The following is a 20,125-nucleotide window of genomic DNA, read 5'->3' as shown; positions in this document are numbered from 1 at the left end:
AAAAGAGAGGCAACATCCTGCATAAACAGCCTGAAAGAAGATCAAGTATTTTATTGCTTCAGCCTCAGGACAAACAACTCCTGGATCCAATCCACACAAATACCTCAGCAGTTCCCAGTTACTGACTCCCTCTCACAGTAGGGATCAGGGAAGGCTCAAAGGCAGCGAGAGCACTGACCATCACCTTCATTCCAGAGGTGGCCACATGCCCAGCTCAGCACCTGCAGCACACCTGGATTGGAACCTGAGACCCCTTTTCAGCAACTGCCTGCAATGTGTCCCCAGACAAAGCACATCCAGACACAACCCACTGAAATCAAACCCAGATAATCATTATGGGTCGTGCTTATGTTCCACACCAAAATCAACGGCAGTCAATCATTTTAGGGGCTGTTTGACCTTTATGCTATTTTTTCCCTTAAAGGCTGTAGGAGAAGAACAACAGGAGAAAACAGCATTTCTTTGGGAACCCCCCACTTCTTAGTGTGGATCCAAGAGGGGACCATACTAAACATCACTGACCTGTGGCTGCTGGCAGCTCTTTGACAGCAACTTCTTCTTTGTTTTGAGCACTTTCTGTTTTCCTCTCACCACTTTTCTTCCACCGGTTATTTACTTGATCCATCAAGAATTTGAATTCCTTTCTGTGTTTGTTTCCTGAAAGGTAGCAGAGCATCACTAACTATCCCCACAGGACTAAGGTACACCATAAACACTGAAAGGAGGGGAAGAGAAATGGACACAAAACACTGAATTAAAACCATTTTTGTTACAGCAACTGAAAACCAACTCAGCACTGCAATATGGTCCATGTTCTATTAATGATCCAAATCTGTGTCTGTGCTTTTACAGAGCTACCCACAGCCAAGAACGCTGGTACAGATGAACACTTCATGTTCCTGTGTCATGCTCATTACACTGCTGAAATTCAGACCCTTTAAGTCAGTTAATAACGCAAATGCTCTTTGCACTTTCAATCACTTGGTATGTTTTAAGCAATCTTCTGGTGTTCAGCCAAAGCAATGTTGTTGTTTCATCTGGATACTTCAAATTCTTTACTCAGAGGCTGGGAAAATACCCAGTGTCCTCAGTCAGACATTGTGGATCACCTACCCCTGGCCAGGCAGGGAGGGAACGCACTGACAAGGAGGCTGGAGCCAGGTGGGGATCAGCCTTTTCTCCCAGGGAACAAGTGACAGGACAAGAGGAAACAGCCTCAAGCTGTGCCAGGGGAGGTTGGGGTTGGACATCAGAGGAATTTCTTCACAGACAGCATTGTCAAGCACTGGAACACCTCCAGGGTGGTGACTCCACCACCTCCCTGAGCAGCCCATTCCAATACCTGACCACCCTTCCAGTGACACAATTCTTTGATACATTCTATGATAAAATAACACCAAGTCCTGCCCCACAGAAGGAAAAAGATTTGACATCAACTCCTTTCCCTGAGCAGCTGAAAGCACCACAAAAGGCCAAAAACTCCATTAAGTAAAAGCAAATTCTGTCCCAGATGCCAAGTCTGAGCCACTTGCTATGGAATTCCTTTAGCATTTCAGTTTTCACAGCACTGCTTTCTTTTGTTTTGCTGGTTTATGGTGTGAATACAAAGCTTTGCAAAAAGAAATGTCCTGGCACACAAGCACTGCTGAGCTGTGCTGTAAATCACCGTGGTGCTGAAATGCCACACCACACACAGCACAGCAACCTGCAGCATCTCAGTAATAAACCAAACTGCAGCATTTCAATAAGCCAACCACAGACAGAACTACAAATATTTAAACACAAGACAAAGCAGTAGACTTCTGAAGAACATTGCAAATGGAAAGATTTATAAGCAGAAAAGGCAATAGAATACATCTTTCAACAAATGTATTTCTTTTCCTGTAGATTTTTTAACTCTTTAACTAGAGACCATGAAAAAAAGCAGAATAGGGTTGACACCAGGGTGAGGGTGTCCCTGAGTCTCCAGCAGCAGAAGGAAGTGACAGTAACTGTAATTGCACCTTCCAGGCATGGACTCCAGCAGCTGCTCCAGCAGAGCTCCCAGACAGCACAGGAACCATCCTCAGCTCCAGCAAGCAAAGTATTAATTGGTATTTCATAAATGGTAAAAAAAAATACCAGCAGTGCAATTCACAATTTGCCAAGAGCCTGGAACAGTGCAAAGAAGCAGAAAACCAGCACTTTCTCCAGCTGTCTTGCCTTTCCCAAGGCTGTTCACAGCCCCAGTGTGTTCTGTTTCATATGGAAATGCAGAACAAAAGTACATGGTGGGGTTGGGATTCTTTATCCAGAACTTACACCAGAGTTAATTTATTCAGCTGGGAATTAGGGACCTCGAGTGCAAATGTTGTAAAATAAAAGAAAAAAAGAAGTTCATTGTGCAATAAAGCTTTTTAAAGTCCATCTGTGGTACAGTGAAAAAACGGCCTTTGATGAAAGTTCTTTTAATCTGTCCTTGAATTTTACTGTACAGTTCTTCTTTCATGCTTATGATTTCCTCCTTATTGCTTTTATGAGAAATAACTACCTGACACCAGTTACTACTTACCTCTTTGATCAACACTTTTTATTAATTTTGAAACCATATGTTCCCGTTAAAAATCTCCTTTCTTTGCTTTTTTCCTATTTTTTTTTATACTTTTAAGTGTTCAGTTAAGCTGCCTGAGACTTATTCTCTTGGAGATCTTGTTAATTTTGAAGCCATGTCCTTTTAACAATACAAACTCAATTTTTCAAAGACAGGAATTTAATTAAGATAGTATTTAATTTTTTTTTTTTTTTCTAAATGTGTATAACAGACCAAGAAAATGAAACCAGAGGCAGGAAGGCCAGTCCCTGGCTGGAGCTCAGGGAGCCCTTTCAGAGCAGTTCTGCTGTGGAGGGTTCCCAGTGACACCACACGACTGCACATCTCACAGCTCAGGGGGAGACACAGACACCCTGCTCTGCTCTTCTGCAGGTCCAGCAAACATGAGAGGACACTAAGAGGGCACAAAGTGCATAAATGGAGATGCACTCAGAGGCAATCAGTGTGTATATTTTAGTTCAAAGGAAAAGAAAGTGAATTTAAGAGCAAAACAAAGTGCAACTTGTGCATTACTCACGATATTCAGCGTGGATCTCATCTATTTCTTCCTCTGTCTGGGCCTTTGTGAAGGTCAAGCTCTACAGAAATCACACAAATGTTTGCTTTTAACAGAAATAAAAAGATGATAAGGCAGCAGACTTTGAAATTAGAGACTTCAAACTGGAAGAAGGAGCAGTTACCTGGTTTTCCCCCTCCAGCTCTCAGCTTCTCATCAAAGACCCTTATACATTTACAGAACACATCCATGGTGTCCTGCTCCACTTCCACCCAGGCACCAGGACCAAGCCAGCCCCTGTCACACCCAGCACATGTGGGCCATAAGATATTTCTTAACACTGTGCAACAAACAGGCTTCAGAAGTCACCAAAGTATCCAATGTCATGGGAAAAGAACAGGCGCTATTGCCCTCACGGAAACATGGAATTTGCCAGCTAAATCCTGCAGGATTCCAGGAAGTAAAACATTCCCCACACTGCCATGGAGGGTCAAAATCCTCCAGTGTGGCCAAGTGGAACATTTCTCAAGAGCTTTTACTGCAGTCAAAGAAGTGCTCCCACTTCAGTGGTTTGGGCAGAAAGCTCAGCACTGCACCAAGGACTGCCCACGGCAAACACGTCGTGAGAATATCGGGTTGATTACAGGATGGCATATGTGAATTCCAACACTGAGGCTGGGAATCCCCACTATAAAGCAATAGGCAAACATATTCAGTGCCCACTCTGCAGTTTCTGCTGGCCACCCCTCTGTGAGAACAAAGATCAGTCACCTACATTTTCACTGGGTTTATTACATTCCAGCTGAACCCGAATCTTCTCATTCTTTTCCAGCTCTTTAACAACCTCTGCAACTGTTCAGAAATAGAAGAAAGGGATCACTGAAACAGGAGCTGTGTAATAAAAAGCTGTAACAGCACTGAATGAAACTACCATGACTTTAAAACACAAACAGCATTGGTGCTCCAACAATGAAAGCTCAGGCTCGAATCCCAGGCAAACCTGCCATCCTTCCAAATCCCACTGAACCTCCTTCCTCCACACTACAAGTGTTTCTGTGGTGCACAGGTATGTCATTCAGAAAGAGTTTCCATTTTAGACTGGATGTTTCAATGAAAGATATAATCATTGCATCTTCTGTTTATCTTATTTTACCCCCAGACCACCTTCCAGTGTGCAGGCTCATGGCCAAAGCCCACAGATGAATCACAACCTACCCCAACGATTATGTCAGACACGTTCAAAGCCTACAAACAGACATAGCTGTGTTTCTTAACATTTAACGAGAGCCACAGCTATGCAGGACCCTGCACAGTTTATTTTGACATTTACTTTTACAAATCTGTTCCTGCATTTCATCATCTCCACAGCACTGCCAGGTAGCTGCAGGCAGTTATCAAAACAAACACTTTCACCAGACAGTGAAGCAGCCAGAGAACAAAAGCTTAGTAAGCTGTGAAGGAATAAAACCTGTTCCAAACTGGTTTAAGCAAACTCCCGGAATTTGGCACCTCTGCTTCCTCAGAAGCTCAGCTACTCCTGTTACATAGTGACCTCAGGCTCACTGCTACTACCCAAAATGCATGTCTGCATCTTAAGTGTGAGTTTAATAATTCACCCTTTGTGCCCAGGGTTTGAACAGAGGAAGAGTTTTGCATTATTTAGGGCAGAGCAGTTGAATTACACTGAACACACCCTGGTACTCTTCCTTTAGTCTGGAGGAACGAGGCAGAGACTTGGAGCCACTTCATCACCAGCACGGAGTGAAGAACCCCCCTGAGTACCCCCCACATCACAGGAGTATTTTGCATTACCCTTGTTTTACACAAGATAAATTCTTCCAGCTCCAGTTCCCCCAAACCATTCAAACCAGTGTTCCTCCCACCCCAAGAGCCAACAGAGGGAGAAATGCAGACAAATGGTTTGTGATGGCAGCAACTTCCCTACAGCTTCTCACTTACCTGATTTGGGACTTAGGGAATCACACTGAGCATTGTACATGTGCACAAATTCCTGGTGTCTCTTAATGAGCTGCTGACGGGTCCCAGAGGTGGACAGACCATGTTCCTTGAGCTTCTTCTTCAGGTCTCGGTCCGACAGCAGGTTATAAACAACTTTAGACATCGGCTTCCTTTTGTGAGTAGAACTGCCAAAGGAAACAGACTTTATTTATTTATTTATAGATTATTATTTATATATTATTTATTTATTTATTTATATATTATTATTTATTTGATTTGTGAAAATCAAAATACTGACAAATATTTAAGGGCATTTCACCCACTCGAGATGAAAGATACCTGAAAGGAACTTGGTTTTTTCACCCTAGTACTGGCCATGTCTTACCTGAATCAGCAGGAGAAGTTTTAAAAGCATTAAAACCTCAAGACAAAACTTGAATTAGGAGAGTTTTCAGCCTTCTGGGAAAACGACTTTCAGAAAAATAGTCATGTACCTGAAGGCAGCAGTTCCCAGCTAACAGAAGGGTGGTTTGGTGACACAGAAAGTGACATTAAAGAGAATTAACAGTGCTCTCAAAGGAATGACATCTAAGTCCAAAGTTTACTCCTTCCCACTGCCTTCTGTCAAAGAACTCAACATTCCTGACGCAGCTGGGGAAAACATTTTAACTACAGGAAACTGCCAGATGAAATTCAAGAGTATAACTTTCTACTATAACTTTTGTCACCTAAAACGAGCAGAACAGCTCCTTCTGCACAAATTGGCTCAGGCTTCCCTACACCTCCTGGTGAGATACTCTCAAACTAGGAAACAAAGGGACCAAAACCCATCAACTGCCTTGCTCATCTTCTGCAACTGCAATAATTTATTAGTTACAGAGGAACAGCATTTCATTAGACACTTTTTGTTCTGCAGCAAAACAAAGTTCAGCTGTACTGCTCTGGATTAGAGAGTAGTTAGCAGCTTTCCATGGTGACAGCAAGAAATTTATTTCAAAACTATTCAGCACTTTCAACTTATCACATTGAAAATAAATTTCACGTTGAAAAAAAGGTTTATACAAAAATTGTTATTAATTCATTTGCTCTCATCCAGCCCCTGTGGCTCAGCTGGCAAAAAGAAGACAGATTACCACAATACACTCTTCAGGGAAACTTTTTTCAGATTCTTTTGAGAAATATAAAAAATGTCATCGAATAATTAAATCTTTTGGAAGTCCTGCAGAAGCTTGGTGTGTATTCCAGTTCACCAACAGCATGACCTAAAGAGTGCCCACAGCTTTGCCAGCAGCCACAGGAAAACAGCTCACAACAGGTTTGGATTTGAATGTTGGTGGGTTTTCCCCACCTTTGAGAAGTGCAGTGTTCTCTAGGAACACACACACACGTTGGAATTACCTTGTGCAGGTTTGGGGGGTTAAATTAGCAGTTCTGCCAAAATACTGCTCAGCCATGTGCTCCTGCTTTGAGAATAACAGAGCTCCCATTCCTCAGAGAAGCACTAGGGATGTGCTGTTACTGGAACCAAACATCACAGCCATAAACCACACCCTGCCAAGAGCCAGCATTTACCCCAGAGAGCCAGTCCCTACGGGGCAGTGTCTGGTGTGACACATACTGAAGATCTAAGCAGTCTAGAGATAAAATAAGCAGAATTTAAAATCCCGCTAGGGACATGAGCTTGACACCAAGGAAAGATCTCGCTTTTATGTGCATTTATTGAGAGCAGAGAAAGCACTAAAAACATCCTAAATGGAAATTAAAATATAACATCAGATTTCAATATTAATTTATGATTTTTTCAACTTCAAAGTCCTTTAGCTTATATATTGCACTTTAAGGATGACTGGGCAAAACAAGAGCTTTAACATAAAATTACTTTCTAATTCAAGTTTCAGAGGACTTGGGAAAATAAGCATTGCAGTACAAGCCCCTCCCATTTCTTCAGCCTGATCAGTCAGAAATAATAACAGCCTACATTTCTGCTGTAAGTAAAACAAACTGAAATCTCCATTTCTGATGTGAATGTGGCGACCGTGACCAATGCTGGGGCAGGGGCACAAAGCCAAAGGAATGCATCAATCTTATGGAAATTAAGATCTTCAGGAAACTTGAACAGCCCCACAGTGAGGAGAGAAAGGTGCAATTTTTATTCTTTAACTTGACAGCTATTGAAGCAAATGTCTCCTGGCCCACCTGAAGTGAGGGAAGTGATTCATTCACTAGGTGAAAAATGGGAATCGGAGTTACCCAGAGGGAATGTCAATGCCAGGGAGCAGAACGGGGACAAGAACAGTGCACAGACTGAGGGCTGCTCCCTGTGCTGAATTCTTTAAAGCACTGGCCAGTGTTTTCTTGCCACTAAAAGCCAAAAAGTAATTCTACTGGCAATCCACATGCTTACTTGAGAGGCCACAATGCCCACAGCGTTTCATAGTGCTCTGTGCAGCAGAAACAAGCCAGAAACAAGCACAGCCCACTGCTATTATACCCCAGCAACTGAGAGGAATTTCAGCAGAGCACAAAACCAGCCACGAGCACGGGAAAGTTCTTAAAGCTGTCCTTACCTTCGGAGGCTGTCCTTCTTCTCCTCTCTGGTCAAGCAGCTATCCAGGTGCTTGTTTATATATTGCTCTGGAATAGCCACCTCACAAACAGGACATTCCACTGAAAGCAAACAAGAAGGAATTTACTAGTGTGGATATAACAGCAAAAAGCAAATGTTTTCATCTGAGAGAATAATTGCTCATTGAAGAAAACAAAAATCCAGAATTCCAAATGTCTTGTTTGAAAAGATCTGGCATGTCTATCCAGAATCTTCCTTTTTGGCTTTCATTTTCGTTCCACAGCACTGAATTCCCTCTCTATGTAATATCAGAGTGGCTCTCATCTTCCCTGCAGACAGATGGAATCGAATCCCTAATAACCTAGACTAACACACATCCTACAAGAAAACCCAAGGGCTAACAGAAACAGCAGCAGATGTCCCTGTTAATGCTTTCCACTTTTGCAGTATTTCACTCCTAAATAAAGGAGGCTGCCTCTTTTTGACAAAACACTATAGCACCGCTTTCATTCTTGTTAACATCGTGTTCCCAATGTATGGTTCTCAGGACAGTCAATCCACGAGTTAACTCAGCCTCACAGGAATCCCATAATCCAGCCAGGCCCCCCACTCATTTCTGGATTCTGTGCCTGGGCTGGAGGCTCAGGAACATCCCATGGTACAGGCCCACCCCACTCAATCACTCTTGCATCATATCTGCAAGAGGCACCTATAAACACTGCCTGTCAAGGCAGACAATAAACACAGACTTAAAACATTGCTCTTTAGCAATCAGATTTCATCACAAATGGCTAATTTTGAATGAACAGAATGAGAGGCTTTAACTAACACCCTCTGTGTCAGTGTGAGGGAAGCCAGCTCTGATTTAAACAAAACAAAAACCAACCTCTGAAATGCTGGTTTTTCACAACTGTGAAATATTGTGGAATTTGAGAGTTCTCTGGTAATACTGCTCTGCAACTCCTGACTCCCAACCACGCCGTATTCCAAAGGTTAAACACCCCAAACAGTTGGGACAGTAACAAAAACCAGGACAGGTTTCCCATGGCTCCTTTCCTGGCTATGATACATCTTTAAGAAGGATTTACCCAGCTAATGAATCAATATGAACTTCAGAATTGAATACATTCTTAAACAAAAGAACAGATAAATCGGAACTAATAAGAACCAGGGTTGTACTCCTACATGGTCTTTTATTTTAATTTAGGCTTTTAGCTGGGTCGATAGGATGGCTGTCAGCACGTCAGGACTAAGAAGGTTCTGCCACTTTATTGTGGTTTATTAGTATAAATGGGCATTTTCGTGCTTCAAAATAAATTAACCTTAACCCTGTGGAATTACAGAAGAATGAAGTAGATGACTCTTTTGGAGAGTGTATGAACAGGAACATTAACAGAACTGCTGCCATGTTCACTTCGAGTTTGGGCTCACCCCTCAAACAACAAACACATTATAAAATAACCTGCATCTGGGTACTCTAGGACATAAAGGCAGAATGAATGTTGGTGTCTGTCTAGTCACTGGGAGAAGGAGAAATTGCTTCATTTTTACTGAGTAAGTCTGTTGCACAACTATTGTTTTTTAGCATTGTTACTCAAAGCAAAGGAATCTGTAAGTGCTGAATTCCATTTCATTCCTTGTCAGCAGCCCAAGCTTCCTCATCAAGAACATGCTTGGAGCAGAGCACGGCCAGTTAAAGGGGAAGGAGCTGCATGTGCCAACAGGGATCAGAACCAGGCAGAGAAACAGGATGAGTGCCACGTTCTGAGGGTCCTCTTACACACACAGTCGGCTCCCCTGGCAGAGAGAGCAGGGCATAACCAAAACCTAAACAACTCACCTTTCTTGACTCCTTTGACCACAGATGTAGAAGGCTTTTCATGACTTTTGGTGCACTCAGGACTCTCCTGTGATCCCACTTCACTGTCTGTATCACCAGCCTCTGCAGAAGTGCCGTGAAGGTCACGGTGTTCCTCAGTTTTGAAAGTCCCCTGATCAGTCCCTGCCAGGCCCCCTGCCTTTGCCGAGGTGCAGACTTTGTCCTTTTTCAAGAAACTGTCCATCACTGGCAGCTCCTTTGACTCTGGCTGAGAAGCAGGAGCCCTGCCATGGCTCTGGGCAGCTGGACTCCTGCTGCAGGCCAGCGGGGCCGGAACCGCGGGAGCATCCAACATCAACTGGAACAGCTGCTGCCTGGGAGCATCCAGGAGAAAGCACGCAGTTATCCACGTTGGACAGTGCTGGGGTTTTTTTGGAGAAACGAGAATGCAAACTGATGGAGTTTTTTCCCCATTCCCTCTCCCCCTTGCTCACACGCAGCACTCGGGGATTGCCCATCCCACAGGAACCTGGACCAGGAGCCAGCCAAGCCTCACCACACTCTGCAGAACCTCAGCACTGTCTTCCTGATTTCAAACTAAATACATTGCATTTTGCAAATGCAATGAAATGCCTCTCAAAAGTCACATGGAACACAGCAGAGACCCAAGAGCCTTCCCCCTCACTTGAACAGCAGAGCATTTTCAAGCCAGAGCACCTCAAACAAGGTGTCACCCAGCTGTGACAGAGGCCCCTGGAGCCAAGGGCTCAGCAGCAGCCACTGCCATATTCCATTGCTCTGTAGCCAAATGCCGTGGCTTTACAGCTCTGTGTGACACAGTTCACTGCAGCTGGGGTGACAAAGCCCCTGAAAGCACACAGCTGTGGCTCCTCAACTTGCAAGGTTTTTAACTGGGGAACACTAAATAACAGCAGAAACAACTTGGATTCCCATTCCTTTAAAAGAAGGGGACTGTGAGTGATATTCCTACAGAATGTGCACACCACAGAAGTCTTTCTCAGAGCACTTCCCTGAAGCCCCAAGGCCCACGAAGAATGAGCTCACATCACATGCAGGGTGTTGGCTTCACATGAAGGCAGACAGGATGGAGAAATCTGAACAGAAACTTCAGATTCTCTAGTAACAGTTGGCTCAGTAAAATACAACCTCATCTAAGATAAAGAAACTGGAAAAACAGTACAAAACTCAATCTATCCTAACAATAATTGAATAACAAACATTGTTTTAATTACACCACTGATCTACAAAAAATCCTGGGAGCTTTTCTTCACATCGAAACATAAAGACTTGGGAATAGACTTTCCAAAGGGATCTGATCTTGGCACAGAATCAGTGGAAAGAACACCAGGACGAGAACTTGAAAACTTTTTTGCCAAAACACACTTTTTTTTTTTGGTGGGAAAATACAGAAAACTCTAGTACTGAATGCAAAAGAAGAGAGAGCAGTCCCAGGCTGGCTTTTCCCAGAATGTGGTATTTTGGGCTCGTGAGCAGCTTCCCTGGCTGGGTGATGACATCTAGTGGTCCCACCCCATGGATGGAAGAGCTGGGACGCAGCCCTGAGCTCTTGGGTAGCACTTTATCACCTGCCACACCTCACTCAGCCCCAGTCCTTGTCAACAAGGACTACTTTTCTACCTATGCAACTGTAACTCTAATTTCTATTGCTAAATTTTCTAACAAGGTGATGCAAAAACTTACAAATTTTATCAAAATAATCTCTTTATTAGAGGACAATGAAATTAATTCTTTACACTTCACACAAAACTTTACACTTATTTTTGAAGACACTGGCCTTACTGCAAGTGATAAAAGTTCATAAAGGACAGCTGGCACAAATACTGCTCCTCATCTTTCTCTCCTGACATGTCCAGAGCCAGGAATTCCATCCCAGAGCACTGGCAGGTGAGGGAAAACAAAACTGCTCATGTCAATGCCCCCCTGAGCTCCTGTGCCCCTCACACAGGGCACTGTCCATTCACACCCATTACAGCCTGGTCAGAACTGCTCCTCTGCCTTTCACACTGAATAAAACATCGACGGGCCATGAGGAATGACAGGACACCTCCACTTTCACTGGGAAACAGGACAGCCCTCTCCCTGGATGGGGAGGGAGCAGCATTCCCACACATCACCCCAAGCACACCCACACCAGCTCACCCTGCAGACACTTGGGCACAGGGTGTAAAGCAGAGAGCAGAGTACAAACGGGATCAGCACCTGGCCCTGGCTGGAATGATTCCTATTCCCTGCACACGCTGACCTTGGAGCACAACTTGCACTCTAGGTACCACCAACATTACCATTTTCTTCCCCTCCAGGCCTGACTTAAGGAATGGGTTTGCACTTTGTGAAATGCTGAGAAGATTAAAGGCCTAATTTTCATAAACACTAAACCACCCAAGGCTCAAAGTCAGGTCAGGACAGACTTGATCTCTGAAATGTGCTGAGCTCTTCAACCCCTGCACTTTGGATTTGTTTTGGGGAGGGCCACAGGGAAACAAAGCAGATGGGGAAGCAGGGGGGAGACAGAAGATTTGTCCTATACCGACATCATGAGGGCAGAAATCAGCAATGAGGTTCTGATTCAATGACACTCATCCCACACATTGCTCTCTGGCCAAGCCGTGTCCCCTCAGCCCAGGACATGGCAGAGCAAACCCAGCCCGGGGGGTGCCCAGCACCTGACTCATTATCTACACTGCTCTGAGGGGTCTGTCTCATTAGAGCAGTCATTAGTGAGCCTTCATCGTGGGGCCTTTCCCACCCAGCTCCAGAGCAAGCCCTGTGCCCGCTCCCACCCACCCCAAACGGAGCAGGGGACAGGGCACCACCATCCTACTGATCCCACCTCATGGGAGACACTGGCTGAACTCCAAGTCACACAAGGAAAGGTTATTAAACTACTCTCACTGCTAAGATTTATACTGATCCATTAAAGCAGCCAAAGAAATTAATGTTTAAGATTCAATATCATAATGGATCCAAGTCAGCACTACTTGTTCCCTACAAAATTAGATATTACCAAAAAAATAGTAATCCATTTATCACTAGGAAGCACCAGAGTTCAAGCTAAAACAATGGAACTGTAGGATTTAAATTATTCAAATAAATCACTTCAGTCTAGCAGTGGTCATGTAGGAGATTAGATCTATCTACATTCTATGGTTTTCATCACAGAAAAATTCTCTCATGAAACAAAGCCATCAACTGAACTCTGCTTCCTGTCACTTATGAAGCCAGGTCTCATTGACTTCCAGCTTCAAGTTAATTTCAGAGAAAAAAATGAAAGTGCATTTATCTCCCAAAGACACAGGAATACCCACAGAATCCCCAGCAAACACTGAGCTGCTTCTCATCAAAAGGAAACAGATAATACAAGGAGCCTCATGCATCTACTGTGGTGAGAACTTACCAAGTCAAACTCATTCTGTTGTTCCTGTCTTTTAAAGGGATGAAATAAAAAATGAATTAAACAGGAAAGTAGCTAAGAAAACCAGATGAAAGCAGAGCACTCCATTACTTCTCTTCCCCAGGAAAACTCACATTTGTGGTCCTTCAATACCTATGTTTTTCCCAGCCAGTGACTTCATCAAGAGAATTCTCTTGCAAGTTGATTGTTACCACTGGACAAAATCTTTCTGTTCAGAATTTTCCCTGCACACATAGCAAAGATCTTAGCAGAAAATCTTTATTACCATTATTTTTCCCACAGAATCCTGACATATCTGCTTGACTTCCTACACACTGGAAGAGACTGCAACTTACAGGGCAGTTAACCAGAACCAGGACCAAAATAAGCTTGTAGAGCCTCCACACCTCACCAAGTGGGCAGCAACCTTCAGCCAGAACCCTGTAGGATTTCTCCAAAAGTGTAAACATCCATCTTTGACAATGTTTCTGTGACACCACAATTGTTTTGCTCAGTCCTCACACCACTGCTCTCCAAGGACTCCAAGCCTGGTCACACACAGGCAGTCTCTTCTTTCCAGCTGCCAAACTAGAGAGAGAGTGGTCATAAAATTACATCAATACCTTGCAGAATTGAAGCTCTTCACTAGATCATCTAATGTTCGGTTGTTTTTCAGGTCAGATTCCGAGACTGCCTGTTGGAAAAGAAAGAGAGAAAAAGCAAAAAAAAAAAACAAAAAACCAAACAAACATTCAAATGTAGTGAAAACAACAAGTGCCCAGAAAACGTTCAAGTGATCAATAACTTGCTTCTTGGCTCAGCAACTCAACTACCCCCACTAAAGTGCTATGAAGATGAAGATGTATAAAGGGTAAACGCTTTTTCCTGAAAAATATGTCATATTAAAATAACTGCCTGAGAACTGTAAGTCTGGAAAATTAGGGTAATAGATAAAAATGAAGCATAAAGCCAAAGGAACAAAGCCCAGTGTACCCAGGCTCCAACAATGGTTTATCGTAGCACAGGTCTAATTATTTTGAAAACCAAATCAAGGATTTTATGAAGGTGATAAGAACGTTAAGCAACAAAGCATGAAAACCCATGAAGGGAAATGTTAATCTTCTGATTATGGAATTAAAATATGAAATATGAGATGACTTTGTGCATTCAATTCATTCTTTTGAAACAATTTCTGATTTTTATCTCTGTGAGTTTTAAGCAAGTGGCAGCAAAATGTACTTCATCAAGTAGTCTGCACTTGTTTGGATGTTTAAAAACTGGCAAAGCCACAAATAGATCCATTTTCCAGTCTTGAAAGGTCTCATCTGTTTCATGCTTTAGAACACAGACCAAAATTACTCCTATTTTGCCAATATTCCTGAAGCACCATTCACTTGTTTGAGTTACTGTTTTTAACCACTTTCAGGAGGTCGATAAACCCCAATTGGCTTCAGGAAAAAAGTTAGATTAAGGCTTAGAAAAAATTGCATTTCATGTTCTTTAATCAAAAAAGGGCTTCAAGTGAGATCCCAATAACAAGCACCTGCAGAGCAGCTCAACCTGCCTCCAGTGCTCTGCACACTCAGCCTCCTGCTCCTGGCAAACACCTCCTCTCCCCAGAGCAGAACAGAGCCCTCTCATGCCCAAAAAGGCTACACCAGCCACTGTCAGGACTAGCAGGTTTGTGAACACTTTTAAAGACTCCTTGAGAGATGAAATGAGGCCACTCAAATTTAAGTGCCTAAGTTTCAGCACTCCTGGTTTAAACGATGGTGTATTCTGACAAATTAATATTAAATGTTTTGTGACAGACTGTATGCACAGCCCTGAGCCAAACCCCAGGCTTGATGCTCCATCTACTTCCACCTGTGCTGACAGAGAACAACTCTGGAGCAGAAGAATTCCAGCTGTAAGAACATCCCACTTTGCCCAAAGAGCTGCTCACCAAACAGAAAGGTGGTAACGTGATCACAATTATTTAGCACAGTCCAAAGGGAAAAGCTCCTGAGATTTGCCAAAAAAATAAACAAAAAAACAAGCTGAGGGGGAAAGAAAAGCACTTACCACGCAGCATGTTGGACACTGAGTTTTGTAGGACAAAAACTTGCGGATACAAAGGGAACAATCTGGAAAAAGGAAATACGTCATTTTCAAGAAGGCATTCTTCCAAAGGCAGTTTCAAGTTCTTACTTGTGTATTTTCTTATTGTACAATATGTGCAAGCTATTCCACAATACACCAATGTTGAAAACACACCATCTTTCCATGGAATTGAGATTATCATTGTAGCAAAAAAAACCCAAACGTATTGTATGCAAACATATTTCAGTACCCAATGTCAGTCCCTCTGTCAAAAGATGATGTTCATTTCCTTTTGTTTCCCAGTGCAAGACAAGAAAACCTTGGTCAGCCAGCACCACTAAAGCCATGCTTGCACTGCTCACTCCCCCCACACTGGGTTTTTGACATGACTAATGTGGGACCACTTCCATCTTCCTGCACAGCCCCAGACACCCTCTGTCTCCTCCTCTTCCCAGGCTTTTCTGCCCCTTTCCAAAACCATACCAACTTGTTAGTGAAGGAAAAGGCTAAGCAGAATGGAAGCCAGCACTGGAAGGCTGAGAGACAGCTTAATGTTTCCCAGGGAAAGCAAGTCATGTCATCGTCACAGGATGGTTCAACAGACTGTGGTGAAACATGCCATAAGCTTCATTTTGTCACAGTAGATTTCTGAAATTGTTCTACTTTGTCAACTTATCTATGAGCTTTCACAGCCACTTAAAGATATAAAGTCTCATCACTCTCCAGTAAAACAGACATTCACTCACTAGATCATTATGGGTCAGAGTCTCAGCATTTAACACTCAGCAGCAGCTCCCAAAGCAGATTTATATTTCACAGACCCTCTGGGAGTGAGTCTGAAAAGCAGCAGGAGCATTAATCACAGACTGGTTTGGGTTGGGAAGCCCCATCCAACCTGGCCTTAACGCACCAAATAACACTTAAACCCACAAATCCAGCTAAATACTCAAAAGTTACTATATCTATTAAGAAGTTATATGGGGTGGGAAATCCATAAAAAAACCAAATTAACTTTAACTGTATGAATATGAATGAACTGGCAGATCCAGCCTGCTGACATCCAGCACACCAACACCAGCCTGCAGACAGAGCTCATGCTCCCATACCAGGTATAAGAAATCCCAGGGCCACAGTTCCTTCCATCCATGCTAGAGAAGACATTCACCTTCAGATGCCTTTATCATGTGAAAAAAATATGGATGGCACATCTATTCTGTCAGTAACAACACAGTCCAAAGCACCAGGACAGTTAAACAACTATTGTCACATGAGCTACTGAACACTCCCAACACCCAAGGAGCAGAGGAGGAATTTAAGTGGCTACAGGTGCAAACACATCACAGGGATGTCTAGAGACCCTGGAATAGATCATTAAGAAAATGAGAGTCAGCAGAAAGGTTTGCAAGCAGACATACTTCATTTTCATCCATTCACAAACAATTACTCATTAAAGCAGAGAGCTTTTGGCTTCGCTTGTCCAACCTCAGTTGACTCAAGAGATTACAGAGACAAGCAACTGAAAGTGCTTCAAGAAATCTTGAGCTACTGTAGAAAACTTGGACCTTCTGCAGTTTGCATGGGGAAATAAATGTGTAATCTGTTAAAGAAAAGGCAGACAGATTCTTTCCAAAGTTAAGGGCCTCTGAACCCCACTGTGTCACCAGCAAGTAGAGAATTTCCAGTGCTCCCCACCACAAGAATACTGGTTTCAATGGTGAGAGCTTTGCCAAACTAAACTAAACTTCACTGCCAAACTACAATGACCCCCTTCATGGAAGGAAGGGGAAGTGCTACAGTTTCTGAAGCAAACAATTACAAGCTTTTATTTTAACATGAGAAAAGCTAACATATTTCCCTCTAATCTGGCTTTCAGCAAACTGCTTGGGTCCAGGTTCCAACAGATATCAGCCCAAGGCAGGCAGAGCAGCACGGAAAATTTTAGCTCATAATGCTCTCCACATACAGCTTTGCTCCACCCTCAAGATGTTCAGAAAGATATTTAAACGGAGACTTGTAGAAATAGGCAGTGTTTTAAGTGCATTGATCCAGATGCCACGTGTTTATGCTGCAGCAGGAACTGCACGAGGGAAGGTTCTGGCTGCTTCCATCTCACAGACCTTCTCACAGCTTCCATCCCAAGGAGAACCATAGAATGCTGGAATGGTTTGGGTTGGAAGGGACTTTAAAGCCCATCCAGCTCCACCCCCTGCCATGGGCAGGGACACCTTCCACCAGCCCAGGTTACTCCAAGCCCCGTCCAACCTGGCCTTGGACACTTCCAGGGATGGGGCGGCCACAGCTTCTCTGGGCAACCTGTGCCAGGGCCTTCCCCACCCTCACAGCAAAGGATTTCTTCCCAATATCCCATCTAACCCTACTCTCTTTCAGTAAGAAGCAATTCCCCCTTTTCCTGTCACTCCAGGCCCTTGTCAACAGTCTCTCTCCATCCTTCTTCTAGGCTCCCTTCAGGTCCTGGAAGGCCACGATTATGTCACCCTGGAGCCTTCTCCAGGCTGAACAAACCCAATTCTCTCAGCCTTTCCTTACACTTCACACTCAGGAGGTTCACACAGGAGGCAGCAGGACTGGACAAGTCCCACCAGAGCAACAACCCCTCCCAGCAGACTCACAGTTGTGGGAGCACTGCGGGATGATCACGGCGATGCTGAAGTAGTCGAAGCAAATCCCACAGCGCAGCAAGTCATCCACGTCCTGCAGGGAGAGCGGGGTCAGCCACGGCCACGGCACGTGTGCCCGACACGGGGGAGCGGTACCGAGCGGGGGTGCCCGACACGGGGGAGCGGTACCGAGCGGGGGTGCCCGACACGGGGGTGCCCGACACGGGGGTGCCCGACACGGGGGTGCCCGACACGGGGGTGCCCGACACGGGGGTGCCCGACACGGGAGGTTCGCTGTGCGAAGGGGCCGCTCAAGGCAAACGGGCTCGTGGGGCGAGGGCGGATCCACCAGCAGCGCCGGGATGTGCTGCCAGGGCCGCCCCGCAGCCCCCGCCTGCTCGCAGGGCAGAGGGGCCGCTCCCGGGCCCCTGGGCCCCGCCGGCCCCCGCCCGCCGTCCCGCCATGCCCGGGGCCGTGTCCCGCCATCCCCGGGTCCCGCCGCACGCACCTTCAGCGGGGCCAGGCTCGGCGGCCAGGGCGGCTCGGGCAGCGGCAGCGCCAGGGCCATGGCGGCCCGGCCCGGTCCTGTCCTGTCCTGTCCCGCACGGCCCGAGCGGACCCGGCCCCGCGCGCTCACCCCGCGCGCGCCTCCGCCCGCGCTTCCGGCGGCGCTTCCGGGAGGAACTGCCGGGAACGGGCCTCGGGAACGGGCCTCGGGAACGGGCCTCGGGAACGGGCCTCGGGAACGGGCCTCGGGAACGGGGAAGGGGCAGAGCCGCCGCTCGCCCCCGGCCCTGTGCGGTACCCCCCGTTCCCCAGGCCCGCCCGGCGCCCCGGTGGCCTCCCAAAGGGCGGGGTTGTGCCACAGCTGCAACACCTTCCGTGCTCGCTGTCTAATGATGCTCAATTAAACACCTGCGCGGGCAGGTCTGAAATCCTGCGGATGGACATTAACGGGGGAGACCCCAGCAGGGTCTGCGGCTCCTCCCGAGGGGCAGCTCCGACCTCTGCTCGGTGTGAGCAGGGACAGCACCCAGGGAAGGGCTGGAGCTGGGACAGGGCAGGGTCAGGCTGGATCTCAGGGAAAGGTTCTTCCCCCAGAGGGTGGTTGGCACTGCCCAGGCTCCCCAGGGCAGTGGGCACAGCCCCAAGGCTGCCAGAGCTCCAGGAGGGTTTGGACAACGCTCTGAAGGACAGGGTGGGATTGTTGGGGTGTCCTGCGCAGGATGATCCTTGTAAGTCCCTTCCAGCTCAGGATATTCTATGATTCTGCAATTCCAACCAGGTAGCTTTTCAGCACTGAATGAATCATCCACCAGGCATTTCTACACCTTCTCTCCCCTGTGTGCCTCTCACCCCTGGAGGAGCTAAAATAACAGCACCGGTCTCTGTGCATCCCATGTGCCTGTGGAACTCCCTTGGACAGCTGATGGATGGAATAGGATTCTCAGAACTCCTGTGCTCAGCTGATGGATTCTCAGCCACTGTGATCAGTTGTTTACTCAGGGGACAAATGAGATGTGTGTCTGAGTGCTCCCATAAGATGGGCCTGAGAGTCTTCATCTGTGTCTCCCAGGAGATACTAACTGAAAACACATCTAAGACACTGTGTGGGTGAGATTTGGAAATGCGCTCACCCACCTCACTCCCTCCTCAGCGACCTCCCACAGCCCAGCCCTGTGCTCTGCACAGGTGCAGGTCAGCCCCTTGCCGTGGGAATGCCCTTCCCCACAGCCCTGCTGGGTTCCCATGGGAATGGGCATCATCCCCAGCACCTCTGCCCCGGGCATGGCCAGATCTGCCTCTGAATTCCACAGAGGGGACAGCAAAACCCAGACTAAAAATACACGGCCTGGTGACTGCAAACCACCCCCAGGGCAGGTGGTGACTGGGGCTCAGTGCTGCCCTGGGCTCTCAGGAGGGCTCAGAACTGCCGGGGAGGTCAGGGAAATGAACGCACTGCCCAAGTCACAGAGGATAAAATTGCAAAGCAAACTGCAGTGCCTGGGTGCAGTTCTGGTTTCCGAGGGCAGGTACTGACCCAGGCTGTGCCCAGGCACTGCCCATCACACACGGGGCTCGCTGACCCCCCTCCCCTGGCAGGTACTCTGGCACACTCTACACTTACAGCATTCCTGTTCCTTAAATTTGTTGTAGCAGAGGTTTTCAGACACGCACACAAGGCACATTTAACCATTTTTTATAATAGTCTATGGAACAGTAACAGCTCCCTTTACTTCCTTAGTTACACAGGTCTGAAACACTTCTTCAGCAGCTGGTGACTCAAATGTGCTGTTCCCCAAAAGCTGTGTGTATGTGTGCCTGGTTTTTCCTACGAGTTTGTTTGTAGTAGTGTAATTTCCATGTGCTTGCTCTTGATCTGTGCTAGTCTGATTTTTGAATTGGATAAAATCAAGCCAAGCTCCCTGAACTGGCACTCAATATCTATATATAAATATATAGCTATATAAAAGGTGCTCCATGACCCACACGATGGGGAAGGTCAGAGGAAATAATCACAATGGTCTGTGCTGGCCTTGGGCACTATGAATCTCTGAATTT

The 20,125-nt window shown here is 45.8% G+C and overlaps 1 protein-coding gene across 2 annotated transcripts in view; it reads right to left on the bottom strand.

The window, feature by feature from the left end:
• Window positions 1-18,178, bottom strand: part of RAD18 (RAD18, E3 ubiquitin protein ligase) — a 30,988-nt gene extending 12,810 nt beyond the window's left edge. For both annotated transcript variants that reach the window (XM_017827114.1, XM_017827115.1), the window contains exons 1-10: window positions 18,072-18,178; window positions 17,576-17,657; window positions 14,928-14,989; window positions 13,487-13,557; window positions 9,452-9,804; window positions 7,613-7,712; window positions 5,046-5,230; window positions 3,862-3,938; window positions 3,108-3,168; window positions 523-657 (exon numbers count right to left, since the gene is read on the bottom strand). In XM_017827114.1, coding sequence (XP_017682603.1) covers window positions 523-657; window positions 3,108-3,168; window positions 3,862-3,938; window positions 5,046-5,230; window positions 7,613-7,712; window positions 9,452-9,804; window positions 13,487-13,557; window positions 14,928-14,989; window positions 17,576-17,657; window positions 18,072-18,131 — 1,186 coding nt within the window. In that variant the 5' untranslated portion in view covers window positions 18,132-18,178. The remainder of the gene's footprint in view (window positions 1-522; window positions 658-3,107; window positions 3,169-3,861; window positions 3,939-5,045; window positions 5,231-7,612; window positions 7,713-9,451; window positions 9,805-13,486; window positions 13,558-14,927; window positions 14,990-17,575; window positions 17,658-18,071) is intronic.
• Between the last annotated feature and the right edge of the window lie 1,947 nt (window positions 18,179-20,125).

The sequence above is a fragment of the Lepidothrix coronata genome, unplaced genomic scaffold (genome assembly GCF_001604755.1).
Source record: "Lepidothrix coronata isolate B3197 unplaced genomic scaffold, Lepidothrix_coronata-1.0 Scaffold134, whole genome shotgun sequence".
NCBI classification, from domain to species: domain Eukaryota; kingdom Metazoa; phylum Chordata; class Aves; order Passeriformes; family Pipridae; genus Lepidothrix; species Lepidothrix coronata.
Note: the sequence above shows the minus strand (reverse complement) of the source record. Positions and strands in the feature narration are given on the sequence as shown.